A 25966-nucleotide genomic window follows, 5' to 3' on the forward strand; every position below is an offset into this window, starting at 1 on the left:
ATTTATTGTCATCCTCAGTCCTGGAATATAAAACCAGCCGCCCTCTCCGGTCATTGCATGTGTACAGTGTGAGCTATCACTAGGTAAGGAAAATATTACTTCCCTTGTCATCTTCTATCTTGTCATCAATTTTTATTATTATTCACAAAACAAAACAGAGGATTTTATAGCTTTCTTTCAAGCATATTTTGTGACATTTTAACTAAGAATGACACAATCAAATTAAAAGGACACCTGCTCAGACCGTTTTAGGTTCTAGTATTGCATGCAGAATAGCGGACGTCCATATAGTTGACAGTTTTGAAATCTGTATTATTTGTATCGTACATGCATTTTTAATTCATGAATTCATTAGTATTCATTCGTTAGGATATTTATTAATCATATGCTAGCACCACCACAAAGTCCCTTGAATGCAGTACCCCCCTACGTAACATCATCTTTAGTCTTGCAACTCTTATCATCTGAGCATAAGAATTTTGTTTCATCTTTCAATATTTATCAAATATATATATATGACCTTGTTTTCTTGACATGAGCATTGTAATCAAATTGTATTTCAACTTCAAACCAAGAAATAATGTACCAAATGTATGAAATAAGTAGGTTAGGAGGTATATTAGATTTGTTTCTTCTGGATAATATATATATATATATATATATATATATATATATATATAGCTAGAATCAGGCCAACTAGCATAGGTGAAAATGATATATTGGATGCAATTAATTCATCTGAAACGTATAAGCATAAACTATTTAAAAACTTGAAAAATTACATCCTCTCAAAAATTTCACTCCCCACGTTTGAAAGTACTTTTGGTGTAAAGTTTGCTTATAATACATGTATATTTCGGACAAAATTTTGTCAAAACATACTGGGTTTTCTTTACAGTCATTAGAGTAAAATTGATTTATGTTTTTGAAATGCATCTAATTACCGTCTATACAGTATCTAAATGTTAATATCTGAATATTGTGCTTTCTTTACAAATACAATATATCTCACGCGATTAATATTTATCTTTTTTAATCTATTTTAAGGTCCATTTATATAAGCATGATTGAAATATATGCAAATTTAAACAACCACGCCCTTTTCTAGGCTTTTGAATACTGAAGCTGAGAATTAAAGGACGTTTTATATTTTTGTTTTGGTGTAATGCGTAATGCGTGGGGTATTTTGTGAATCCAAGAGGTATCCATAACAGAACATGTACAAAGTCCTTTCTGTTTATTCTATAGATTTTAAGAGGCATGTATTATCCCAACCATAACTAGTATATGAAAGGTGAAGATAACGAACAGTGGTCCATCTCACATACACAGTTATGTTACTACACAGTCTATTAGTTCAATCTCGCATGCAGATGAATAAAGTATTCCTGCAATGACGATCACTTGTTGGTGATCATTACATAAGTGATATAAGATGAAATTTGAATATCAGATTTTTAAGGTCGAGCGCTGGAGATAATTAAAATGTGAAGATAAGCAAGAGTGATCAACACAATTCCTGTAAAGAATACAAAATTAATGGTAAGACAAACATGGATCCCTGGACAAACGAGAGAGTGGGATCAGATGTCCAGGAGGAGTAAGCATCCCTGTTGATTAATCACACCCGAATTGAGCCTTATGCCGTGATCAGATCAACGAAGTAGTAGTCAAAATCAGTGTGAAAAGAACGGCCAAACAATTGGTATGTTACACGTCAGACCTTTTTATTCGTAAATTAGATCGTTATAACGACCATAGACTTTGAACAAGGCTATTGAAACCCCTGTAACATCAACTTGTTTGTCAGCAGCCAGAATAGATTAAAATTGATCATACAGAGAACATGCTCTTGTGAGAAACATAAACACCATGTGCAGATGACAATGGGATATTGCTACATAAATAAGGGAAGATTTCGTCATCCCGTTTGTCATAACGTTGAGTTGTTAATTTTCTGTTTACATTTATAAAATATTAAAGAATGAAGCAGATGTGGAAGAATATGTGATGTCTTTTATTTCGAGTCCATTTGGGATACATATGCATATCGAATTAGGATACGAATGAAAATGAATAGTTTTAATAGGTAAAGCGTCGTCAATAGATCTAAATGTTGAGTTAAAGACCACAGCAATATATTTTTTCTCATGTGGAAGCTTTTAAATAAATTCTACCTCATAAGAATATAAAAACAGGTCAGCTAATAAAGGATCAGACTTAGTGTTCATGGGAATCCCGACAAATTGTTGGAACCCTAATTACCAAAGACTACGAAGATGTTGTCATAGAGCATCTTTTTAATACCAATGTCAGCGTACCTACACGTAGAATCAGATTGGTGTTCAACAAGTTAATGTTTTAAATGACTGATCACAAGATACAACTGTATGACTATTTCCTTCCCCATTTTTATTGAAGAAGCAACTGTCTATGATGCAAAACAGCCTAGTCTTTAATTTTTCGCGAAGAATGGTCTCGTAAAGAGTGAAAAAGTCATGCGCTTTGATGTTGCCGATTTGAGACAGGTTTGGTGATTCAAAATATACTAAAAGTTCTTTAGTGTGTTGTGTGCACGAAATAATAATGTCAAGCGCACTAAATAAAATTTCGAGCTCACGAGATAAACATAGCGAGCGCAAGAGATAATATTTCGAGCGCACGAGATAATCATGTTGATCCTCGCCATCATATTTGTCGAGTAAAGATATTTGTGTGCCATAAATATACCACCGTGGACACATGACATATGTGTGTTTCGAATCAAAATACAGACACGGCTTTCCATAGATGTCCTAAACACGGACGGAGTATCTGTTCATATATTTTTTCTATTAAGAACCCTGTCTTTGTAAGAATATATTAAATTTTGCTCAAATACATGATAGCTGTATTTCGCGGCGGGTGTGACCTGTCAACAGAGAATGCTTACTCCTCAGAGACATCTGATCCCACCTCTACGTTGTCCAGGGGTTCGTGTTTGTCTGATCCCACCTCTACGTTGTCCAGGGGTTCGTGTTTGTCTGATCCCACCTCTACGTTGTCCAGGGGTTCGTGTTTGTCTGATCCCACCTCTACGTTGTCCAGGGGTTCGTGTTTGTCTGATCCCACCTCTACGTTGTCCAGGGGTTCGTGTTTGTCTGATCCCACCTCTACGTTGTCCAGGGGTTCGTGTTTGTCTGATCCCACCTCTACGTTGTCCAGGGGTTCGTGTTTGTCTGATCCCACCTCTACGTTGTCCAGGGGTTCGTGTTTGTCTGATCCCACCTCTACGTTGTCCAGGGGTTCGTGTTTGTCTGATCCCACCTCTACGTTGTCCAGGGGTTCGTGTTTGTCTGATCCCACCTCTACGTTGTCCAGGGGTTCGTGTTTGTCTGATCCCACCTCTACGTTGTCCAGGGGTTCGTGTTTGTCTGATCCCACCTCTACGTTGTCCAGGGGTTCGTGTTTACCCTACCCTTGATTTTGTTTCCTTTATATAATTTATGAAACTGGCCATTGTTTATTATCTTCAATTGTTCAAGTTGAAATATATAAATATCAAAGGACTAAATCAAGTGGTTATGTATATATGTGAGTATTTCTTGACACGAATTCTTGATCACTTCACATGGATAGTATGGAGGAAATACTAACGTTACAAAAACAACACAAATTGCAAATAATTGGTATTTAAAACATTTGTGTACTAAATAAATATAAAGCTTTATACTTGTTATATCAAAATTTCCCATTTTGTCTTCTTATATGGACATTATATCTATTTAGTTTTTGCCTGAAAAATATTAATTATGAGACATTGTAATTTCGCATTTCAACATTGATTTTAATAATTGATTCCTATTAAAAATTCTTCAAAAAAAAAAAATACTAGCCAACATTTGTATGAATTATTTCATGAATTGTATGAATAATGACTTCAATGAATTCCAACATATATCCCCTGGTCATGTTTCATGCAATATATTTAAATATGGATGTGCCGAAGTATGTGTGAAATCTTTTTGGAAAATTTAGAAAGATAAACAAATTCTAAATGCAAATTACATATATGAGAAACAAGAAATATTCAAAGAGTGAATGTGTAGCTTTACATTTATTTCCTCCGTATCACAACCAATTAAAAACAGCGGTATTTTAAAAAAAAATGCTTCGTAATGATTGAAGATAGCGTGAAAAGTTCTCACGTTTCCTGCACATATGTATAGTATTTCTAAACTTTACATACACATACTGAATATAATCGGTATTAAGAATCCATTTGCATCAACAGACAAGTGAGTCAGAATTATTGAAAGAACAAAATTAATGCAAGAATATTTTATACGCTATCCGATTTATTTTTGCAACTTTCAATAGACGTTATATTAGGAATTAATTTCTGGAGAATGCAGTTTTAAATGACGTCGATCTGGAATATTCAACGTGCTTGAGAAAAACCCAAGCTTAAATACAATTCATTTTTAGTATGATAATTTAGCATAATTCAGAAACATTGACGTCATTAGTGAAGTAATGGACGTATTTAAGATACATGCAACTTCCCCTTTTTTCCCATATTAAGTCTTTTTAAAAGATAAGGACATTTTTGCATTAATTTCTAAAATAAAACTACACTTTAATTGCATTAATATTGCACAAGAATGATTTGAATATTTTCATACAAATTGAGTTTATTTCATGAAGATTCCTTTATTAGTTAGTATTCATACTTAATTTACTTTTAATTTCACAACAGAAAAGATAAAAACGTATGTTAATTAAAATATTTTAACATCAATATTTTAAGTGCCATGGTCAATGAGATAATGGATTTCTGGTAACATTAAGACATGACGAATAATTAATTTACATTTGATTTTTTACATTTCTGCATGAAAAGAAAGACAATCGCAATAAGATGTAACTAATCGTTTTGTTTTACGTGTACCCTTATAAATTACTTCACAAATCCAGTGTTCGGACTGTTCGGGTCCCGTAGGGATCCGGATTAGAATAGATCCTCAGTACCCCTTGTTTGTCGTAGGAGGCGATTAAATGGGGCGGTCCTTCGGATGAGACCACAAAAACCGATGCACCGTGTCACAGCAAGTGTGGCACAATAAAGATCCCTCCCTGCTCAAAGGCCGTAAGTTCCGAGCATAGGCCTAAAGTTTGCAGCCCTTCACTGACAATGGTGACGTCTCTATATGAGTGAAAGATTCTTGAGAGGGACGTTAAACGATAGACAATCAATCAATCCATTTTCACTTTTATGTACACTGAGTGACTGCTCGGTCTCTGACAGCTCCATGTTGGACCGCCTAGTTGAGTTTCCAATAACCTGTTTGACGTCAATTCATTCATATATTTCCAATGTTTTTACTTTCAATTTCTTTACGAATTGAAATGATTGCCATTTCCTTATGAATTTGAAAAATATGTGGATGAATCTTGATACTGTAAGTATAGTACGACTGGGAATATTCCGACAAAAATCAAAGTAAAATGTAAATAAATAAAATAAATTTCAATTTTGAAATACATAGGGGCATGAACAGCAACGCTTCACGTCAGCATACTTTTCATGAAGCATAGGTACTCCGATTAACTTGAAATGTCATTACTTCAAACCCTCTAGGTTTACGTCTGCAACAAAAACAATCATATCTAATACAGAATATTCAGATGAATATATTGAAAACTTAGCTAGTTAATGATAGAGAAAGAAAACAAAGGTAATCAAAGTGGCTATTCTGCGGATTTTGGTTCCGAGAAAAATGTAGATCCACCATCGACATGGGTTTTTGTAATGGAAAATCAAATTCTTCTCGAGGGATGTAAATTTACATGGGGATAACAAAACATTTATAGGCTCGGTCTCGAGCAGTTTGTGTTTTGTTGAATGCTTGGACAAAAATGTTGCCTAAGGTTTCACGTAACATTTTGATCTCCAGGTCTAACCAAACACAAGTTGCCCTCGACCTCAGTCAAAAATTGTATAATATTCACTGATAATAGTGAAAAGTCTAAAATAAACCTCGTCATGCAGACACCTGATTCCACCTCTGGTATGTCCAGGTGTACGTGTTAATTTTGTACTCTTTGCAGGATTTATGAGATTGATCACTGTTCGTTATCTTTACGTTTTCATATAAAGTTTTACTATCCCCACCCCGCTTTTTCAAATATCCATGTACAGGTAATATCATGTCCGTATCATTAAAAGGTTTGCCTTCCATTCAAAACCATGTTTCAAATTAATTTTGAAAGGAACAATTTTCGTGCATAACAGGAAAGTCGTAGATCCATTAGTGCTAGGGTGTTTTATTTTAAAAACAATGGTCACCTTATCGCATTTCATGGGGAACAACCTCCATTGTCGAAGCTTGAATTTTTATATTTTTCTAAAAACAATATCGAGATCAAGAAGGTTGTTTCCCGTCAATTACAATGTTAGAGACGTTATTTTGATTATCTCACGAATTAAACGAAGCATGTCTTTAGGAATATGCTTCCTCGCTTCTAGAATGAAACGAACAAGGTCGACGAGTACACTTTAGACAATGCTTTTGATTGTCCTTGAGGTCTGAATTCGGCTAGATTTTGAGCGAGACAGCTATCAAATATTTGTAAACATTAACGAAATTCCGTACGCGTGTGATAAAATTGAGATCGAATTAGACCAATTATTAATGTCTCAGTCGTGTTGACTTTGCAGTCTGCGGAATTACTGGATGGCGGGTGTGACCGGTCAACAGAGGATGTTTACTCCCAGGCACCTGATCCCACCTCTGGTGTATCCAGGGGTCCGTGATTGACTACTCTTTATTTGGTATTCTTTATGGGATTTATTACGATCTTCACTTTTCATTCTTTCCGTTTACTATAGTCATGGCAGAAAATTCTATGGCATATTGTGCACATGAATTCCATGAAAATTGAACCCCCAAGAAAAATTAATATCCTCATATATGTGAAGGACCCCCTACCGGTGCGTTGTCTATCACCTCATCAGAGTATGTATGATTGGAAGATCAGAATGTGCATCCCAAAAACATACAGTTTACTTTTAAAATCAGCAACATACTATGTAACTAGTGAAGTTGAAATACTATTTTGATATTCATTTATTGAACCTACTTTCTAAAATACAATTTGCAAAATACATACAAGTAACACATCTGTTTGAAAGGAATACGAACAACCATTAGGATAAAACAATACATAGATTGTGTCGGTTTACCTTTATGTACCGAGAAGGGGTAATTTGAAATGCTGAAATGCATATCCTTTGAAAGAAGTATAAGTAGCTGGATTTCCGTAATATCATATGAATTAATCTTGCTGTGGTGACTTATCCTTTTACTTCATATATACCAGATGAAAGCTACATGTGCACGTAACCTGTATAGGATACATCTATCATGTTAGCCCCTCAGGTATTCACAGTAATTTATAGGAAGTTTAAAAGCATACCTTACATTACATTGAAATTTACTACAATATTTTCGTTCCCTCATTTCATGAGAATTATATGCTTACTCCTCCTAGGCACTTGATCCCATCCGCGTTTGCCCAACGCATTATTTTGTATTCCTTATAGGAGTTATGAGATTGATCACTGTTCGTTATCTTCGCCTTTCATGCAGATATACACATTATTATCGAAATAATTATATACTGAATAGGTAGATACTGGGCGAGAGCGGTAGTGAAAAGGACAGGTAAAATCAATGAAGTCGCTACGTAATGAATTCGATCTAAGATATGCACGCATTTGCCAAACATGAATATCAGGGTCTTTGCAATTGTGCTGTATCTAAGATTTGAAATTGACATTGTTGTAATCATCGACGATGAAATTCGATCCGGTTTTTCGAGCCACCTGTCCGCTTAATCATTACCAAATCTGGAGTGTCGTCAACGTCAAAAATGTATTTGCTGTTCCGTTTTTAGAAACGAATGCGTCAACGACATGATGTTTTAGTACATAATTCTAGTTTATATTTTTAGAAAAGACATAAGAATATAAATAAAAACAATGAAATGTATTTCGTTATCGTTTTTATCGGCTTATGAAGGTAGCAATAATTGCAACAACAAAATATGCATACCCCGCGGTACAAAAGTTATGCTGACATTGTTTACTATTGAAAGGTGAAGATAGCGAACAGTGATCAATCTCATAACTCCTTTAAGGAAAACAAAATAGAGAGATGCCCAAACACGGACCCCTGGATATGCCAGAGGGGGAATCAAGTGTCTAGAAGGAGTAAGGATCCCTGTTGACCGGTCACACCCGCTGTGAGCCTTATATTTTCATCAGGTAAACGGAATTTTCCGTAATCAGAATCAACCTGCCAAGAACGGTGTAACAATCGGTATGAAACACGTCAGACAGCATTTGACCCAATGATAGTTTGTATTGGCAATGTAGACCATTATAATGACCATTTAAGTTGTGAAATGCGGACTTTACAAGAGATAGTTAAAACCCCTATACATGTAACATCAATTTGTGTGTCAGTAGCCTGTCTCGATTAAAAAACTGATCATACGAAGAGCACGCTCATGCGTATCAAATCGTTTGAGAGATATGAACACCGTATGCAGGTGATAATGGAATATTGCTACATAAATATGGGAAGTTGACGATAAAGAAACTGAAATCATCCCGTTTGTCATACAATTGAATTGTTAGTTTGTCGTTAGTATTTATTTTCAATAAAATATCCAAGTACGAAGCCGGTGTGGAGGACTCTCTGGTGTCTTCTATATCGAATAGATATATGAATGAAAATGATTATTTTTGATAAAACGTTTTCGATACATCTAAATGTCATACAAAACTTATATTTCATCAAAATAATTGGTGGTGCTACATATCTGTTCATGTAACTCATGTATCCATGGCAATAAAAGTTTGATGCAAAGCATCAAATCAGTTGCATAGAAATTAGGTATTCTAAATATTTCCAAGGAAACATACAGGAACTGTAAAATGGAAACAGAAGAAACAAAGCCAAATACTCATGTTAAAAGTATCTGTGCTATATTTATGTAAAGGCAGTAGTTTTCGTTAATTATAACTGTATGAAATATCATTCAAACATGTAAATAAATTAATGCAATATGGAAGTTTTAAGCACATTAAAATAAACATTATACCAGATGAAAACATATTAATTAGAATTAGATATATAAAGGCAGGTGTTTAGAAATTCAAGTGGGATTAATATAGCTACTCACTTAGTGAAAGCGAAAGAAAGTAAAGTTTTAAACAAATGAAAAATCCTCATCAGATTGGGGGGGGGGGGGGGTATGTGCTCTGCATAGGTCTTAGTCAGGTTTTAGGTCACCTTGTGGTGTTTCTATGACAATTGCCATTTACGAAACTGGGGTGCATTTTACAAAAGAACTTACGACCCACAACCAACTTTACATACTGAAATTCTCCTGTTTATTGTAAGATAAATCACTTCAATGTAAAATAGTGAAAAAAATAATGTTGAAAATTAAGTTTCAGAAACGTTTTAATTCCCTCATTTCAACCAATAAGTGTGTAATACAATTTAAGACTTGCGACTTTGTCGTAAGATGTTTTGTACAACGGGACCCTGAACTGGTTCATATAATGTTAAAGTGCCATGGTATGCCAATAAAGCAAACTATCAATCAAATGTTTGCATTACAATGGATTGCAGAAACTAAACATGCTTCAAAAATGTGCTTAATGTGTCGAAAGTTTATAAATAGAATGGAATGGCAAGAAAACTAACATACGGAAATATTCGTATCTTGTTATCAGCTATTATTGGAATACTTCGTTAAACATCACTCTGATCCTACACACAAACACTTTGAAGTTATTAAACAGATGTTGGGGGTTTTCATTGACAATATTTACGTAGTCTTTGGTGATCAGGTCTTTCATCTGTCTGTTGGAATTCCCATGGTTACGAATTCTGATCGTTTATTAGGTGATACTTCTGTTCTCTTCTACGGCAAAATTTACTATAAAGCTCCTACAAGAAAAGAAAAATATCTTACTGTGACCCTCAACTCACCACTTAGATATATTGACGACGTTTTATTCATTAACTATGTTCATTTTCATTCATACGTTGATTCGATGTATCTAAGTGAATTCGAAATAAGACACCATAGAGTTTTCCACATCTGCTTCATACTTGGGTATTCTATTGAACATTGATGTTAACAACAACCTGACAAGTCAACTTTATGACATACTCAGCTTCTCCGTTGTCAACATCCCACATGTATGTAGCAATACTCCATTATCACTTGAATACCGTGTCTATATCTCTCAGTTGATTCAATATTCGAAACCGTGTTCTTCTTATGATCACTTTTTAAATCGAGGCAAACTACTGACAAATAGGTTGCTGTTACAGGATTTCAAACGTCTCGTTTGAAGTCGGCAGTTCAATGGTCGTAATAATAATCTTATTTGCAAATACAACCTGACGTTAGATTGAATGTACTCTCATGTGTTTCACGCTATGTCGTTTTTACATACTAATTTTGACTACGAATTACTCCGTTTATCTGATCAAGATAGAAGGGCCCATGATAGATGTTACGGGTCAACAGGGGATGCTTACTTCTCCCAGGCAACTGATCCTACTACTGGTGTGTCCAGTATTTATTTATTCTGTAAATACTAACAAACATTCATACACATGGTTATGGTTTTTCTTACAACTTTAAATGGGGGTATATTTCGGGCATTTCGAGTGTTAACGTCCAACAGTTCATTTGAATACCTGTTGAATACAATTTCATGTCGTTGAACACATATTATGACCAAACTCTCAGGGGTCGTTTTGAAAACAATCCTTTAAGAGCAGAAAGCATCGGTACCGCTAAATTTACTTGAAAATGATGTATATTTAAGAAATAAATTTCAGGTTTGAAAATGCATGTGATCATGAATGAAAGGTGAAGATAACGGACCCCTGAATATACCAGAGGTGGGACCAGGTGCCTAGGAGGAGTAAGCATCCCCTGTCCACCGGTCACACCCCCTTTATGCCATTCATACTTCACGAAGCGCATTAACATTGCATGAAAAATATAGGCTGGCGTGAAGCGTTACTGTTGACACCCTCATGTATTTTCAAAAATGATTTTTATTCTATATATTTACGTTCACTTCTGTCGGAGTATTACCAAGCCGATCAAATGGCCTTACGATATTTATCAAGATTCACACGCACAATGGTCACATTTATGAGGAAATGGCTATCATTTCATTAGATAGAGATATCGGTAAATACATCGGAAATGTAAATATAATAATTGTTAATACGATCACACTCCTCCTCATATATATATATATATATATATATATATATATATATCGGAGTACAGAGAATTATTAATAAAGGATTTGTTACAGAAATGTTGGGGACTATATTTTGTGACCGGAATTGACAGAGCGCCGGAGTACTCAGAGGACGGTTTTGACAAATTATACTATATATATATATTACCCCTCTCTTGTCGTAAGAGGCTAAATGGGGCGGTCCTTCGGATGAGATCGCAAAAACCGAGGTCCCGTGTCACAGCAGGTTTGGCTCAAAGGCCGTAAGCGTCGATCATAGGCCTATATTTTGCAGCCCTTCATCGGCAGTGTTAACGTCTCCATATGAGTGAAAGATACTCGAGAGGGACGTTAAACAACATTAAATCAATCAATAAATATATATATGTATGTACCATGAAAACACCATTCCTGTACAACTATTTAGGACACCTACACCGTGTATACATTATACATTTTTAGCTAGTCAATTCAATTATTTGGACGCACTGTGAAGAGTACATATATAAAAGCATTTGTCTATCATGAATTTGAATGCAGGGTTTAGAACACATGCGGAATTCATGCAAAACAACACTGCTGTATACCATACATTTACGCCATGACATAATCTGGACACGGCCGACCTGATGAAATCGCTGTTATTTTTTTAAAATGCATATTCAAAATTAGTAGTCAGTCATTATCTGTGAAGTTGATCTATAAAGGGAGAGCCTCACCAAAAATAGACTGGAATTAAGAGGTATTCCTAATTAATGTCTGTGAGGATATTATCATAATTCTATTCTAAATCAACAATATGACCTTCAGGAGTGCGCAGTACGTGGTGCCAGGTATTGCCCTCCTTTTGTAATCGTTATCATCAATTTAATTCTAATTTCCGCATTTTTAACGTTTTTTGTTCAAGAAAAATAATTACAAAATAGGAAATGTTTTGAATAATTTCAGATCGATGTCATACAAAATAGTTCATAGTTTCATAGTGCGTAAAAGGCACTGCATAAGCGGAGTGATATCGAGGAATCGACCTATGTTCCTTGGCATATTCCGGTGCTGTATTCATTTCTTACACGATTGCTGACCTGCGACTAATGATATTCTATTTACGTTTCATTTCACGTTTGCTCATAACCGGAATTGTGAACATCATAAGATACGTCAGATAATTGCAATGCCTCTGAATCAAAAACCAAATGGTAGATGTTCGGGTTTTAGAAAATATTTGAAAACACCAAGAACAGGAACTTGACTTTTGAAAAATATCTATTTGTAGATACGGATTGTATACTCTGTTTCATGCACTACAAAGTATTGCAGAAAAATAGCAGTACATGTTTACGTTTCAACAACATGCAGTGTCTGTTATTTTTACAAATTGAAATACCAACCCATTGTAATTTTGATAAGCCTAGAAAAACACTAATTTAGTGTCAGTATATAAAATCAAAATCAAATTTTGATTAATCATGCTCGTCAAATCGAGAATTGATGGTATATCTAATATATCTTATTTACTCACGATAATACACAAGGATTTTGATTTTAAGTTTATTAATAAATTTTCAATGATTTCATCATTCCAGGGTTAAAGGATGTCAATCTGTTTAGACAAATAAATAGCAACGGTGCATCAATCATTGTTATGTCATCATGCGCCTATGTGACATTGATTTCTTGTTGAGCAATAATACATACAGATGCTTCTCCGAATGCTGACAGGTAAGAGTTAATCAGAATCCACGCACTACCGCACCTTAAACACTTACTAATGTACTTTATCTATTGATCTGTATGCCAAAGAAATAAGTTAAAATCTGTGTAAAAACAAAAATATCAACTGTTTAGTATCGATTGTATGAAGTTGATGAATAACATTCAATTATTATTATTATTATTATTATTATTTGTATTTGTTAACTAACGTCGGAGAATAATTCATTGTGACGTCTTCAAAGGCACCACTCATTCCGCATATACATGTAGAAGTATAATACTGATCTACTGCACTGGCCGATACCGTAGCTTTACTGCTTTTCGTCACGTTGTAATTCTATAAAGTACAGTTCTTTAAGTATGCTGACGATGCAGTGTTAATTATTGCATTCATGAAAAGAACGAAATGAATAAAACTATCAACCTTCCTTGTTTTCTTTTCATTTAATGACCTCTGTCACAAATTGCACGAGAACCGGACAGCAAAGGTTTATATTAGGAGGCTCGTATCCGGAAATCAAACAATTCTGTCAAACAAATTCAGCCCTGCTTCCTACAAGCATAATGACATTGAAATGCATGTTATTTTGACAAGTTAGATTTTAGTATTGTTCGACGTGTTCTATTTTCATGTCAACTGCTTCTTGTATGTATAGACAAATCCCTGGTTTTTCAATTCAAACAACCATTGATTTTTTATTTAAAATTCAGTAACTTCCCCGTTGAGATAATCAGAAAATAAAATTACGATTATATTTTTCCTAGAAACGACTTCTTCTTTTGGAATATGACGCCACAGAATTGGGGATACTTTTTTATTTATATTTTGTATTTACTTTTTATTACTATTATTGCATTATCCTATACCATATTTAAAAATCTCAACACTTTGGGCTTATCATTTACATAGGAACAATCGGTCGCATGGTCGATCGAAACTAGTCTCATGCATGTGAAATATATGGATGTGGTCCATACTCTCTGAAACCAATTTTGGTTATTCTAAAGAGAAGATAACAGAGGGAAATCGGTGTGTTTGTCATGCTACACATCTTACATGCACTACTAAAATTGTAATTAGTTTTGTAAATCTTACCTACATAGTAACAAATTATGCAAACAATTTTGTTATTTATGTAGTTTTAAATTACGGTCAAAATAAGGACAGAATACTATGTAAGATAATAAAAATAATATCCGTTATTTATACAGGATTGCACAATTAGTTATATTAACTAGTTTACATTGTGGTCCTGTCTATAACATATATACATATCGAGAACATATATCACAAAATATGGAAATATCAGTTTATATACATACGGATAAAAACTAAATGAAAAGAAACATTAAACATATTTCACCTTCCATTGAGTATCATTGAGGATCAAAATAATGTTTGAGATAAGCTGATTTAAAAGATGTGGTACATATGTAGTTGTGCATTTTCTTATAAAATCTGGTAATGAGTTCCATAAAATTGCTGCTGAAATGATAAAAGATCTTTTAAAATATTCTGTTTTGGCTCTTGTAACATAAATAAAATTAGTAGAGCTAAGGTTAATCCTTTATTTCTTTTCTCTATCTAGATGTACTTATAATACTAAATTAACAAATTCATCAAGAAAATGCGCAGAGACAGACTTTCAGTAAACTTGATATATGAGCCATTCGTTACTGGTATGACATTGCATCTTTTTGAGCAAGTAAATGAAACTGAATTGTAATTAATAAGCAATAATTTTTGTTTTCTAAATTTAAAAGGGTTTTATACAAACGGAACAAAAGTGTGAATAAACAAAGGTGTAACAACTTTTATCTTGCAAATTCAAGACTTCCAAAAAAAAATTTGCTTTTTTCTTTCTTACTTATTTTTTGTTTTGTTCAAAGATGTTCTTGAGGTATACTTGTATATAAAAATTGCATAATGCATAAAACGAAATCTAGAAAATATTAACAACAATGTTTTTAAAGAAATACGTCGGAAAAACTTTTTGTATTTTTTTTTTTTTTGGCATACAATGACTAACATGAAGACGGTGGTTGCACTTTTATCCGTGGTTCCTGTTTACTACGACCGTAACTATCACCACAGATGTTGAGGTTTCCGCTGATCATTAAACCTTGATAACTAACTTGAATAAATTTATATGAGTCGATAGAAAGGTGTAACATTTATGTGATTATCGTATGCACTTCCACTGGCGTTTAAGATGGTTAGGTTATTTGCAAAATCATTCAAAACGCCGTAAATCTGTAAGTCCTAATTGCTCTTTTTAAGTTTTCTCATTTTTTGAAAATTATATATGTTGATTTCTTAGTGAAATTCAGTCTTCATACATCGGACGTGGTATGTATAATGAAACCAAAGCGATAACTTTATTTGAATACAAATGAAATCAGATTCAAAGTATGACACGCTTTATGACTTTACGTTGTGCAGTCACTAATTAGAATGGCAGTGATTGTAAAATGCTCTCCCGTTCATTTCTATGAAGCGTATATTAAGATGTCATGATCTTACATGAAATATCTATTTCATAGGAGCAAATGATTATGTGACAATTCATTTCAGAAACGATGACAGTGTACAGATACCTACAGCCAGCGTGTCCAGTGTTATTTGTCGTTGTGATTTTGACGTACTACCCTACAGATGGAAACCACCAAGGCTGGCTTACCCAGGCCGCTTGTCCGTGCAAACCCACAGGACCTTTAGCAAGAACTATTCTAAAACTTTATAAAGGGCTTTTTGTCCAGCCACAGGAAGTCACAGATCTTCCGGTTGTGAAGCCCGTTGGTGGCAGAGATGAACATTTTCAGGACGGAAATGTAACTTCCTACGTAGGCAACACGGTGAATAGTCTGAATAAGCAACCTTCTTGTTGCAACACGTAAGTATCCATACTTTATCTTATTGACGCGTACGTGCTCCAGATAATTCCGAAAATATACATATTATCCTGTAACTTGGAGTTTTATGTAGACATACTAGAGGCTCTGACGGAGTATCGTAACATTTTTAGTTTATTCATCGTTATTATAACACACAGTAAAAATATGAAAAATGAATATACTCACATTGTGTAAATGACACGTGCATTTCTGTGGTAATACTTGCGATCAATTTCAGAATTTATTTTTTCCATGCTGAATTAGTTTTCTAACATTTGTGATGCTTCAAATAAAAACTTAAAAATCGTTTCCATGATTACTACATTCCCAGTGCAATTGCGGGGATTTTAAAAGAAACGGTGGGAAAAGCTATAATAAACAAAAGATTCAATATTTGTTAGTTATATACTGAATTTTTTTACTCGTAAAACTGTTGTTTTTAAACTCGTGTATTAGTATTTGACTGTATTTACAATGGGTTTGGACACGGGTTCTCAATACGTAAAACGAATAGGTTGCCCAAAGATACATGTATAATATGCATAATCAAGGGTCAAATATTGCTTAATATGATTATTGGAGTATATTATGTAGTTATAGATGCTCGATGTAAATTCATTTCCTCGTGTGTTGAATATATATTTATATATATACATATATATACACCTATTGTCTCCCATTTTAGTAAATCTCAATTCGTGTATCCGAAATAGTGTTCACACTGATTTAAATCGAAGGAAATAAAAAAAAATAATAATTCTTTTACTGATTGCTTATATATCTAATTTCAGAGAGTATGCCTTCGAAATATTCAACAAGACCGTGTACGACGGGAGAAGGTTGACAGTGGTTCATTTTCAGAATGCCTATCAGTTTGTTCCTACAGGAATTTGTCCGTAAGTATCGCATTGTAAAATACGTTAACCAAAGTTTGTCTTTCGTCGTTCCGACTGTCAATTTGTCCGTAACACCTTTTAATTATGGTCGTTTATTACGCTAATTTTTTAATTCCTCGTTAAAAAATTCGTGTAAAGTATGATTTCACCATCGGAAAAGTAATACACGTACACGCTCTTTATTATTTTCTGATTTTTTCTTCCCGGAATTATAACAAGGGGTGTTTTATTTGCCAATAATAGATTTTATAGTCAAATGGCTCTGTGATATGCTGTATGGTATGAATACCTTGTAAAATATTACTATAAGACTTAGATAGAGGTTTTAATTTTTTAAATGAAAATATTTATAAAAATAGAAAACGTTATTTGTCAAATTTTTAAATATACGGCTAAAAAAACAAAACAAAAAAAAAAACATGTTAATTAGGAAAACAAATGTATTTTCAAAAATATTGAAATGAAATGGCCAAAATTCAGAAATATTGTTATTTCTCAAATATGAACCAAGCCGGAACAGAATTATCAAAAACAAAGTTGTCATAGAGAATATTGTAATCAGAAAACAATATTTTCTTGATGCAAAATGATTTACAAATTGGATGAATTTATAAAGGAAACTAATTTCTTGATAAAAGAGCATAAAATGAGCAATAATATGATCAATTTGATCGGGATCGGTACTTTTTTCTCTGGTTTGATTCGAATCTAAAAGATTATAAGACTCTCTTATGAGTAGCCATGAAATATAAGGTGATTCCACCCGAGGGTTGCAAAAAAGCTGTGAAACCCGAGGCTTTGCCGAGGGTTTTACCGCTTTTTTGCAACCCCGAGGGTGGAATCACCTTAATATTTCATGGCAACTCATAAGAGAGTATTTTTCTCTCATATTTCTAGAGTTTTCCGTTTTCCTTGTGCCAAGCGACGCCATTTTGAGAATTTTCCAATTAATTAATTTTTCGCTGTACATCAAAAATAACACCAGAATTGAATTCTACGACCTTAATTTTGGCAACTACGTTGCCGACAAAAACTCGGCGACGAGTGTATAAGTGAATGATATTAGAGTTATTCCTCTTTGAATAAATCAATAATCAGGGTGATGCGTGACGTAACTCGACAGTCCATCAGCGCGAAACATTTTGACAGACCTAATCAGAATATGAATCCACAACTGCACATTTTTTTTCTTAGAGGAGCATTAATATTGATATTAATTGAGCAGTTATTTAATGACGAGTGTGTGAAGAGAGATTCCAAGTGGTTTTTGTTGGTGAATATGGGCATGGCTAGACTTTCGTTTTCCACGCGTGCAAGGACTCGAGTCTCATAGACATTGGAGGCACTTATTTCACCTGAGACACATATAGGGACAGTAGACGTTGACAGAGTGAATGTGGAGGTAGGCCTAGTACTAATAGACCGTGTGGGCTGGGTTTCTGTGAACTGGCATAATGCACCGAATGACATAGGTGTATGAGGAATTTGTGACTGTTGTTGAGTGTGCGGTAGTTGTTCAAGGAATGTGTAATTTTGTGTCCGGTCACATACACCTGGAGATTATCAGGGACATTACAATCTGTCATTTTTTGTACAAGAGCTTTGCAGACGCTAGTGTTCGTCAATCGAGGCGAGGCAAGTTACAAGCTAGTTGTGTATTGATTATGACGTCACGGGATATGTAAGATAAACGTCACGTGATATGAAAGATTAATAGAATCCTTCATTAGTACGAGTGTGGGATAGGGAAATTCCACCGAGGGGACAAGATTCGCAGTCTTGGACGAGGCTTTACCGAGTCCTAGACAGCGAATCTTGTTCCAGAGGTGGAATTTCCTTATCCCACACGAGTAAATAATGAAGGATTATTTTTCTCACATTTTAACTACAGTTTAGTGCATAAAATTAGCAGCTTTCAGAAAATTTTAGATTATCAGAATCCTCATTTGAACTTCGATGCAAAAACTAATTAGATAGGCAGAAAGAGCATACCCGAAAATGGTTTACACTGTAAGTGTAAACTAAAAAACCCAAGGTTGTCCACCAGAAAGCTATACTACATTAAAATTTAAAGATAACAATGCAAAATATTTTTACTTCACTGTGTAATGTAAATCTTCACCGTGTAACGTAAATCATAGAAAATATATGACGTCACAATCAAATGACGTCGCAGCAGTGTGAGACAGAAAAATCTCACATGGCTGTCTCACATCGGTAAAGTCGATCTCACACTGGTGATAATGTGAGAAAGAAATATCTTACATACCTTTCTTTCATAGAATATCTGTATCTTACATACGTAGATATGAGAGAAAAAGATATTTCTGAAATTTAGTAATATTTCAATTTCTTTTTAAAATATGTTATATATTTCTGTGATACATCTTTTTTTCCAAATGACATGTTTCTTCAAGATTTTAGAATACCTGATCAAAAACAAATTTTTCATAAATATTTTTTATTCAAAATATTAAAACATTTATATGAAAAACAAACATAACGAACAGTGATTAATCTCATAACTCCTACAAGCAATACAAACCAGAGAGTTGGGCAAACACGTACCCCTGGATATACCAGAGGTGGGATCAGGTGCCTAGGAGTTTATTGAAAAGTTTCAGCATGCGAGGAAAAAATATCTTGCTGTGGTCTTCAACTGGGCATTTAGATATATCGACGACGTTATATCTATTAACAATGGTAATTTTCATTCATATTTCGATTCGATATATCCCTGTGAACTCGAAATAAAAGACACAACCGAGTCCTCCACATCTGCTTCGAACTTAGATATTTCTATGAAAATAAATAGTAACGGCAAACTAACAACTCAACTTTATGACAAACGAGATGATTTCAGCCTCTCCATCGTCAACTTATATTTATGTAACAATGTTCCATTATGAACCGCTGAGGTGGTATAGAGATTAGAGTGTTCGCCCCGCATGCGGAAGACCGGGGTTCGAATTCCTGCCGCGACAAACCTAAGTCGTTAAAACAGGTTGTGACAGTTCCATCGCCAAACGCTCGACATCAGGTGTGAATGTCACGGATCCTCGGAGGTGACCATAAAAACGGATGTACCGTGTCACAGTTGGTGTGGCACGCTAAAGAACCCTCACTGCTAAATGGCCGTATGCGCCGAGTAATAGCCTAAATTTGAAGACCTTCACCGGTCTTGGTGATGTATCCATATGAGTGAAAAAATCTCGAGTGAGACGTTAAACAAGATGCAATCAATCAATCCATTATGACCTGCATGAAAAGTGAAGAATCTCATAACTCTTATACGCAATACAAAATAAAGAGTTGGGCAAACACGAACCCCTAGATATACCACAGGCTGGATCAGGTGCCTAGGAGAAGTAAGCATCCCCCTGTCGACCAGTCACACCCGCCGTGAGCCCTGTATCTTCCTTTGGGTAAACGGAGTTATCCGTAGTCAAAATCAGTGTGCCAAGAACGGCGTAACAATCGGTATGAAACAAGTCAGACAGCATTTGATCCAATGATTGGTTGTAATGGCAAACTAGATTATTATAGCGACCATAGAATTTCCGAAATTGACTTTAAACGAGACTGTTGAAATCCCTGCACCATCAACTTCTTAGTAGCCTGCTTCAAATTAAAACACTGATCATACACAGAACAAGCTCTTTCTCTCTCGTATCGAATCAATTGACATATGAAAACAATATACAGGTGATAATGGAATATTGCTACATAAATATGGGAAGTTGACGATGGAGAAGGTAAAATCAACACGTTTATTATAAAGTTGAGTTGTTACTTTGCTGTTAATATTCATTTCCAATAAAATATCTAAGTATGAAGAAGAAGTCGACGACTCTGTAGTGTCTTGTATTTCGTATTCTCATGATGTTTATCTCTCTCAGTTGATTCGATATGAAAGAGCTGTTCTGTATATGATGAGTTTCTAAATTGAGGCAGGTTACTGACTAACAAGATTACATTACAGTGGTTTCAACAGTTTCGTTTAAAATCAACATTTTGCAAATTCTGTAGTTGTTATAATGAATCTAACCTAGTTTGTTAAGCTAACCTGTCACTATTTCAAATGCTGTCTTACATGTTTCATGCCGATTATTAGGCCGTTCCTGACAGACTGATATTGACTAAGGATAATTCTGTTTACCTGAACAATATATAGGGTTCAAGGCAGGTGTGAACGGTCGACAGGGGGTGCTTATCCCTCCTAGGCACCTGATCCCATCTGTGGTATATCCAGGGGTGCGTGTTTGCCCACACTCTATTTTGTATTCCTTATAGGAGTTATGAGATTGATCACTGTTATCTTCACCTTTAAGCTTATATAGTTGTTTTGATTTCATACGAAGTGCTTAATCGATCCATTAAATGAAAGTTTAATGTAATGAGCTAAATGTGGACTTCAATTCCTGAGTTACTACTAAAATCGTTGCTAAAATAATCCTAGAGATATAATCTTTGTGATAATGAAATACCATATAGTGGGTTTATTTCGCGGGTCTAAAATTTTGCGATTTGTTGGCTCAAAGGTATGCTAATAACTTAGCGGAATAATTTTTGGGGGACAGGGAAGAGATTTCTCTTTCAAATACTGTAGTCTCAATTGGGTGCATATTTGGCGAAAAGCTATCTAATCGCTAAAATAAGCAAAATTAATAACCCCTCGAAAAAATCCCGCTATACGGTATTGTAAAAGAATTTGAAAATATATAAGAATAACCCAGAAGAATTTATGTTCAATATACAAAGTACCCATGAATATCATTAAAAGAATTCCAAACTGACGACGCTTAATCTGTACAGTCTAATCACAAATCTTAACATCCTAAATCAAAGCATTGTGAAAGTTCATTCAACCACAAAACTACATATGTTAGTCTTATAAATTTTGTTAGAATAAGTCAACCGTACAAAAGTAAAACTTAATCTGAATCTACGCATAAGGTAACCAGATATCAAATTTCAGATATCTAAGTTGAAAGTGGAAAAAAGTCCGAAAAAGTACATATGGCACCAATATATTTCTTAAAAGCGAAATTCAAATTCCATCTGTAAAGATAGAAATCAAATTGTACAAATTTCTTAAATCGAAGTAGGATCAAATAGGTATGGAAACTAAGTTGTGAAAGACTTGCAGGACAAACATACGGAAAGCAAACTATTAGTACCCTTCGGCTCCGCCGCTAGGGCTAATAAGACAAAAACCTGAATGAGAAACATTTATTATAACAATGCACTATAAGAGTTCTTAATTCGCTTAAAATATAATTTTAATCAAACTCTGTAAAAAGAAATTAACCGACTTTTGACTAATACATTTGTCTACAGACGGAAAGAGGAAAATTTTCATTGCATGAAGTATTCAAAAGCTTAAATGAAAAATAACAGAGTAAGATGCTTTCAGAATATATCTACAAAAGACTTAGTGACTACATTCAAAATAAGATATCAATATCTGACCAAATTGTTTCGTTACAATATTAGAATAACAGCATAGCAATAATGTCTTTAGATTAAAGATACCGAGGAGCAAATTGTACCCATCTTTGCGTTACTTTTCAGTAAAATCAAATGTGCCATTAGGTAGATCATTATTTACATACTTCATAATTACCTTCGTCACACGTGACACTGATTTGACAGGTGGGAAATGAACCTTGAGAAAGAGTATGTAATAAGATAAATCTATTTCCTGTTGGATGTTAACAAAATTCCTTATAATTTTGACATTTTCAGAGTTTTCTAATTCCTAAATAGTTTCTTCTAAGGTAAATGAAGAATTCTTAAATGAAAATTAACATATGGTAACGTTTCAAAAAGTTTATTGAATTTACAATCATATAGCACATTCACCAATCTTAAGGAATTCCCATTCATCTAGGATGTTCATAAACCGAAAGGATTGATAATCACCAACAGTGTTCCACATTCACAAAATGTTAAGTGTTTCATAATCACCTAACACATTCACAAATCATATGGGAACTTAACAGAGATTATCTCACCCGCCCTATGCTGTGTCCATTATCTCACCTGCAGTATGCGATACACCTACGGCATAAACTCTTCTTCATATTGTAATAATGATGCACTTTTCGACCTGAATGAATTTTCTTAAAACTTAATGCATGGTGAGATTTAATTCGGAACTTAGAACAGAGAATAACCAGATTTATCCGGGAAAGTGTTACGGATTAATCCGTTTACCTGTTCAAGATATAAAGCTCATGGCGGGTGTGACCGGTCAACAGGAGATGCTTACTTCTCCTAGGTACTTGATCTCACCTCTGGTGCGTCCAGGGGTCCATGTTTGTCTTTCTCTCAATTTTGTATTCTTTATAGGATTTATTAATTGATCACCGTTCGTTGTCCTCACTTGTTCATGTACATGTATATAAATATAGATATCATTTTATTTTAAGGAAAGATGGAAAATGTGGACAAGGGAAATGTATCCAGAGATATAGGCACCATTGGCTTCTCGTCTGGGACGAGAGTTTGCAGCACTACCCACCGGTGACGTTTCTTCCAGTAGAAATCCCCTCACATTGCGAATGTGTCAATATAGGGACTAGATGATAGCTCTAGACACCGCGACTTATCTTACATGTACATGTAGGAACAGATTTTTAATTCTTAGGTTTCCCTAAACTTGCTATGTGTCTTGCCAAAGGACGATAAATGTGAAGCAAGAACAGCTGTAAGACGAAGTGTTTTTTTGAAATTTGTTTATTTATTTTCTTTGTGATGTATATGATGGACACTTTGATTGTGACAGTCATGTTGTTTTCTCAAGATTCAAGCATATATCGTGATTGAAATGAATTAAATATAGTTTTATCTATATGTACTTACAGAATTTGTGTTACACTTAATGACCGTCGGCATTTTTAAAATATTTTCATTTAAAATACATGAGGTTTATGATAATTTGCAATCGAGGTCAAACTTATCATATTCAATATGCATGCCAAATTCTAATGAACATAAATATATCAGATCAAATGATGAACGTAAAACTCTTATAAATTCATCAAAGGACACGCCTTCCTTCACAAAAGGCCTCTTGATGAAATAGCTTAACTTGTGTTACAGGGATCTCAACTTATTTTTGTGATTTTAAACATATGCAGTAATTTGGCCCCATATAAATTTTAGTTCAATCTAATTAAGTGTCTATACGCATTTTGTTCAATGCTAATTTTTCTTCCACACTATTCAATACGTTTGACGATTACCAAAATGTCCTGACCTCCAGACCTTAAACCGAGAATACACTTAAATCAAAAGTTTGATTAATTATATCTTAATTCTTTTTTTTTTTAATCCTGTTATATATTTAAACAAATTAAATGCAAATATACACTGAAACTTTTATTTGTTGATGACGATTATTTCAAAATTTAGTTAAATTCGAAATTAGACTCAAGTTTGTGTTCATTTGATGGTCTTGGTCTAATACACTATCATTGGCATGATAAGAAGCAGACCCCGGCCAAAGATACTGTAGATTCCTAAATATACGCGAGGAAGTTATTTTCACGAAATTTCGCGAGAGGCATCACTCGTGATACAAAAGTGCTTTTAATTTTCTATTGCTAAAATACATGCAAGAACTCTTGATTAACAGACGACAAGCGAATACATGTTGACGTGATTTGACGTATACGAGTCATTTCTAGAGTATAAAATCGTTTGTTACTTGTATTTACAACAGAAACAACACGGACGAAAACATGCATGTATATACGTGTATCATCATTGAAAACAAGCTTAGTTTAGATGTACTGAAATGTGTCATCATTTTTCATTCGTATTTCCTTTATAATGATTAGCTCGTCTGAGCCTCCATCTTAAAGGGAGCTTTTCTGATCAATATTTTAGTTCTTCACAATTGCAACCAAACTTGGCATAAAGAATGCTTCGGTGAAAAGAATTGAAGACTGCTCTAATGATGGATCAAACCCACTTGCAAAGATAGATATTTACGCAATAGTAAAAAGAAGGTGGTTGATTATAATCAAATCTTCTCAAACACCACCAAAGCAGAGGAGCCATCATTTTTTTTATTATATAATGAGGATTCGTGTTCCTTCGATACCTGGATGATCTACAATGGGGATTTGAAAGTGTTAAAGTTATCAGAAAACCCCTTTTAAAAAATCCTCAAGAACCACAAGAGAACAATAAATAATCAAAATCTGATATAAATATAATTTAATGAAAACTTCATGAAGGGATGTAAGACAAACAAACGAAATATCAAGAACAAAACCAGGCACCAAGAACCAAGGGAAAATGTTTTTGAGAACCATTATTGTTCGTTATTTTTACATGCAAAGTTAGTTGTTTTCACATTAGTTAGATCATTATGAAACGAAGACGATTTATCCTGGAAATGCTTGTAGGGTTGTGTACTTTTAGCGATGCATGATTTCTTTATGGAAACTTGTGATTATATGCATGTATATGACCTAAATACACCAATTTAAGATAAAGTGGGGTTTGTGCTGGTGTTTTAGTCTTATTATCATTTCATGTTTTTAAATTATTTATCTATCTTTTTAAAATTGTTTTTAAACAGAATAATGAAAGAGGTAAAGTCACAAATTGAAAAGAAATTACTTCAACTATCAAGGGCGAAGGGCAGAAAAATCCAAAACTCTATCACATTTTCCGGACGACTCATTCTTCAGTACGAATTAACGTACAAAACAAATACAATAAAACGAAATTTCTTCAACACTACAACTGAAGTACTGTGAAATGTCATTACTAGATGTGTGTGTTATGATTAATTTTTCTCTTACTTTCTATGGTGAATTTTTCACACGAATCAAGCCGTCACTAGCTGTAGATGAAGTACCACAACTTTAGACCTAGATACTAAGTTGTCAGGGTAGTAACAAGAGGCCCATGGGCCACATCGCTCACCTGAGTCACCTTGGTCCATATCAGAAGACTTTCTATATATATTTGCATGTAAAACTGTAGTCCTTATTATGGCCCCAACCTACCCCTGGAGGCCATAGTTTTTGCAAACTTGAATCTACACTATGTCAGAAAGCTTTCATGTAAATGTGAACTTCTTTGGCCCAATGGTTCACGAGAAGAAGATATT

General features: G+C 34.3%; 1 protein-coding gene across 3 annotated transcripts; it reads left to right on the forward strand.

The window, feature by feature from the left end:
• On the forward strand, window positions 1–23704 carry LOC125650061 (uncharacterized). Of its 3 annotated transcripts, none has more exons than XM_048878006.2 (5): window positions 1–83; window positions 12913–13048; window positions 15618–15936; window positions 16729–16833; window positions 23268–23704. In XM_048878006.2, exons 2-5 carry the CDS (start codon window positions 13027–13029, stop codon window positions 23422–23424), a joined length of 603 nt encoding a protein of 200 aa, XP_048733963.1. In that variant the 5' UTR covers window positions 1–83; window positions 12913–13026; the 3' UTR covers window positions 23425–23704. The 3 variants fall into 3 exon arrangements, with proteins under 3 accessions (XP_048733963.1, XP_048733961.1, XP_048733962.1); XM_048878004.2 differs by lacking the exon at window positions 1–83 and adding an exon at window positions 11903–12162; XM_048878005.2 differs by lacking the exon at window positions 1–83 and adding an exon at window positions 11912–12071.
• Window positions 23705–25966: the final 2262 nt, after the last annotated feature.

Source organism: Ostrea edulis, chromosome 5, assembly GCF_947568905.1.
Source record: "Ostrea edulis chromosome 5, xbOstEdul1.1, whole genome shotgun sequence".
In the NCBI taxonomy this organism is placed as follows: Eukaryota; Metazoa; Mollusca; class Bivalvia; order Ostreida; family Ostreidae; genus Ostrea; species Ostrea edulis.

Coding starts and splice junctions, on each gene's coding strand:
- LOC125650061 (XM_048878006.2), top strand. CDS start 13,027: ATGCTTCTCCGAATGCTGACAG. Junction 13,049..15,617: donor GCTTCTCCGAATGCTGACAG/GTAAGAGTTAAT, acceptor AATTCATTTCAG/AAACGATGACAGTGTACAGA. Junction 16,834..23,267: donor GTTCCTACAGGAATTTGTCC/GTAAGTATCGCA, acceptor TTTTATTTTAAG/GAAAGATGGAAAATGTGGAC.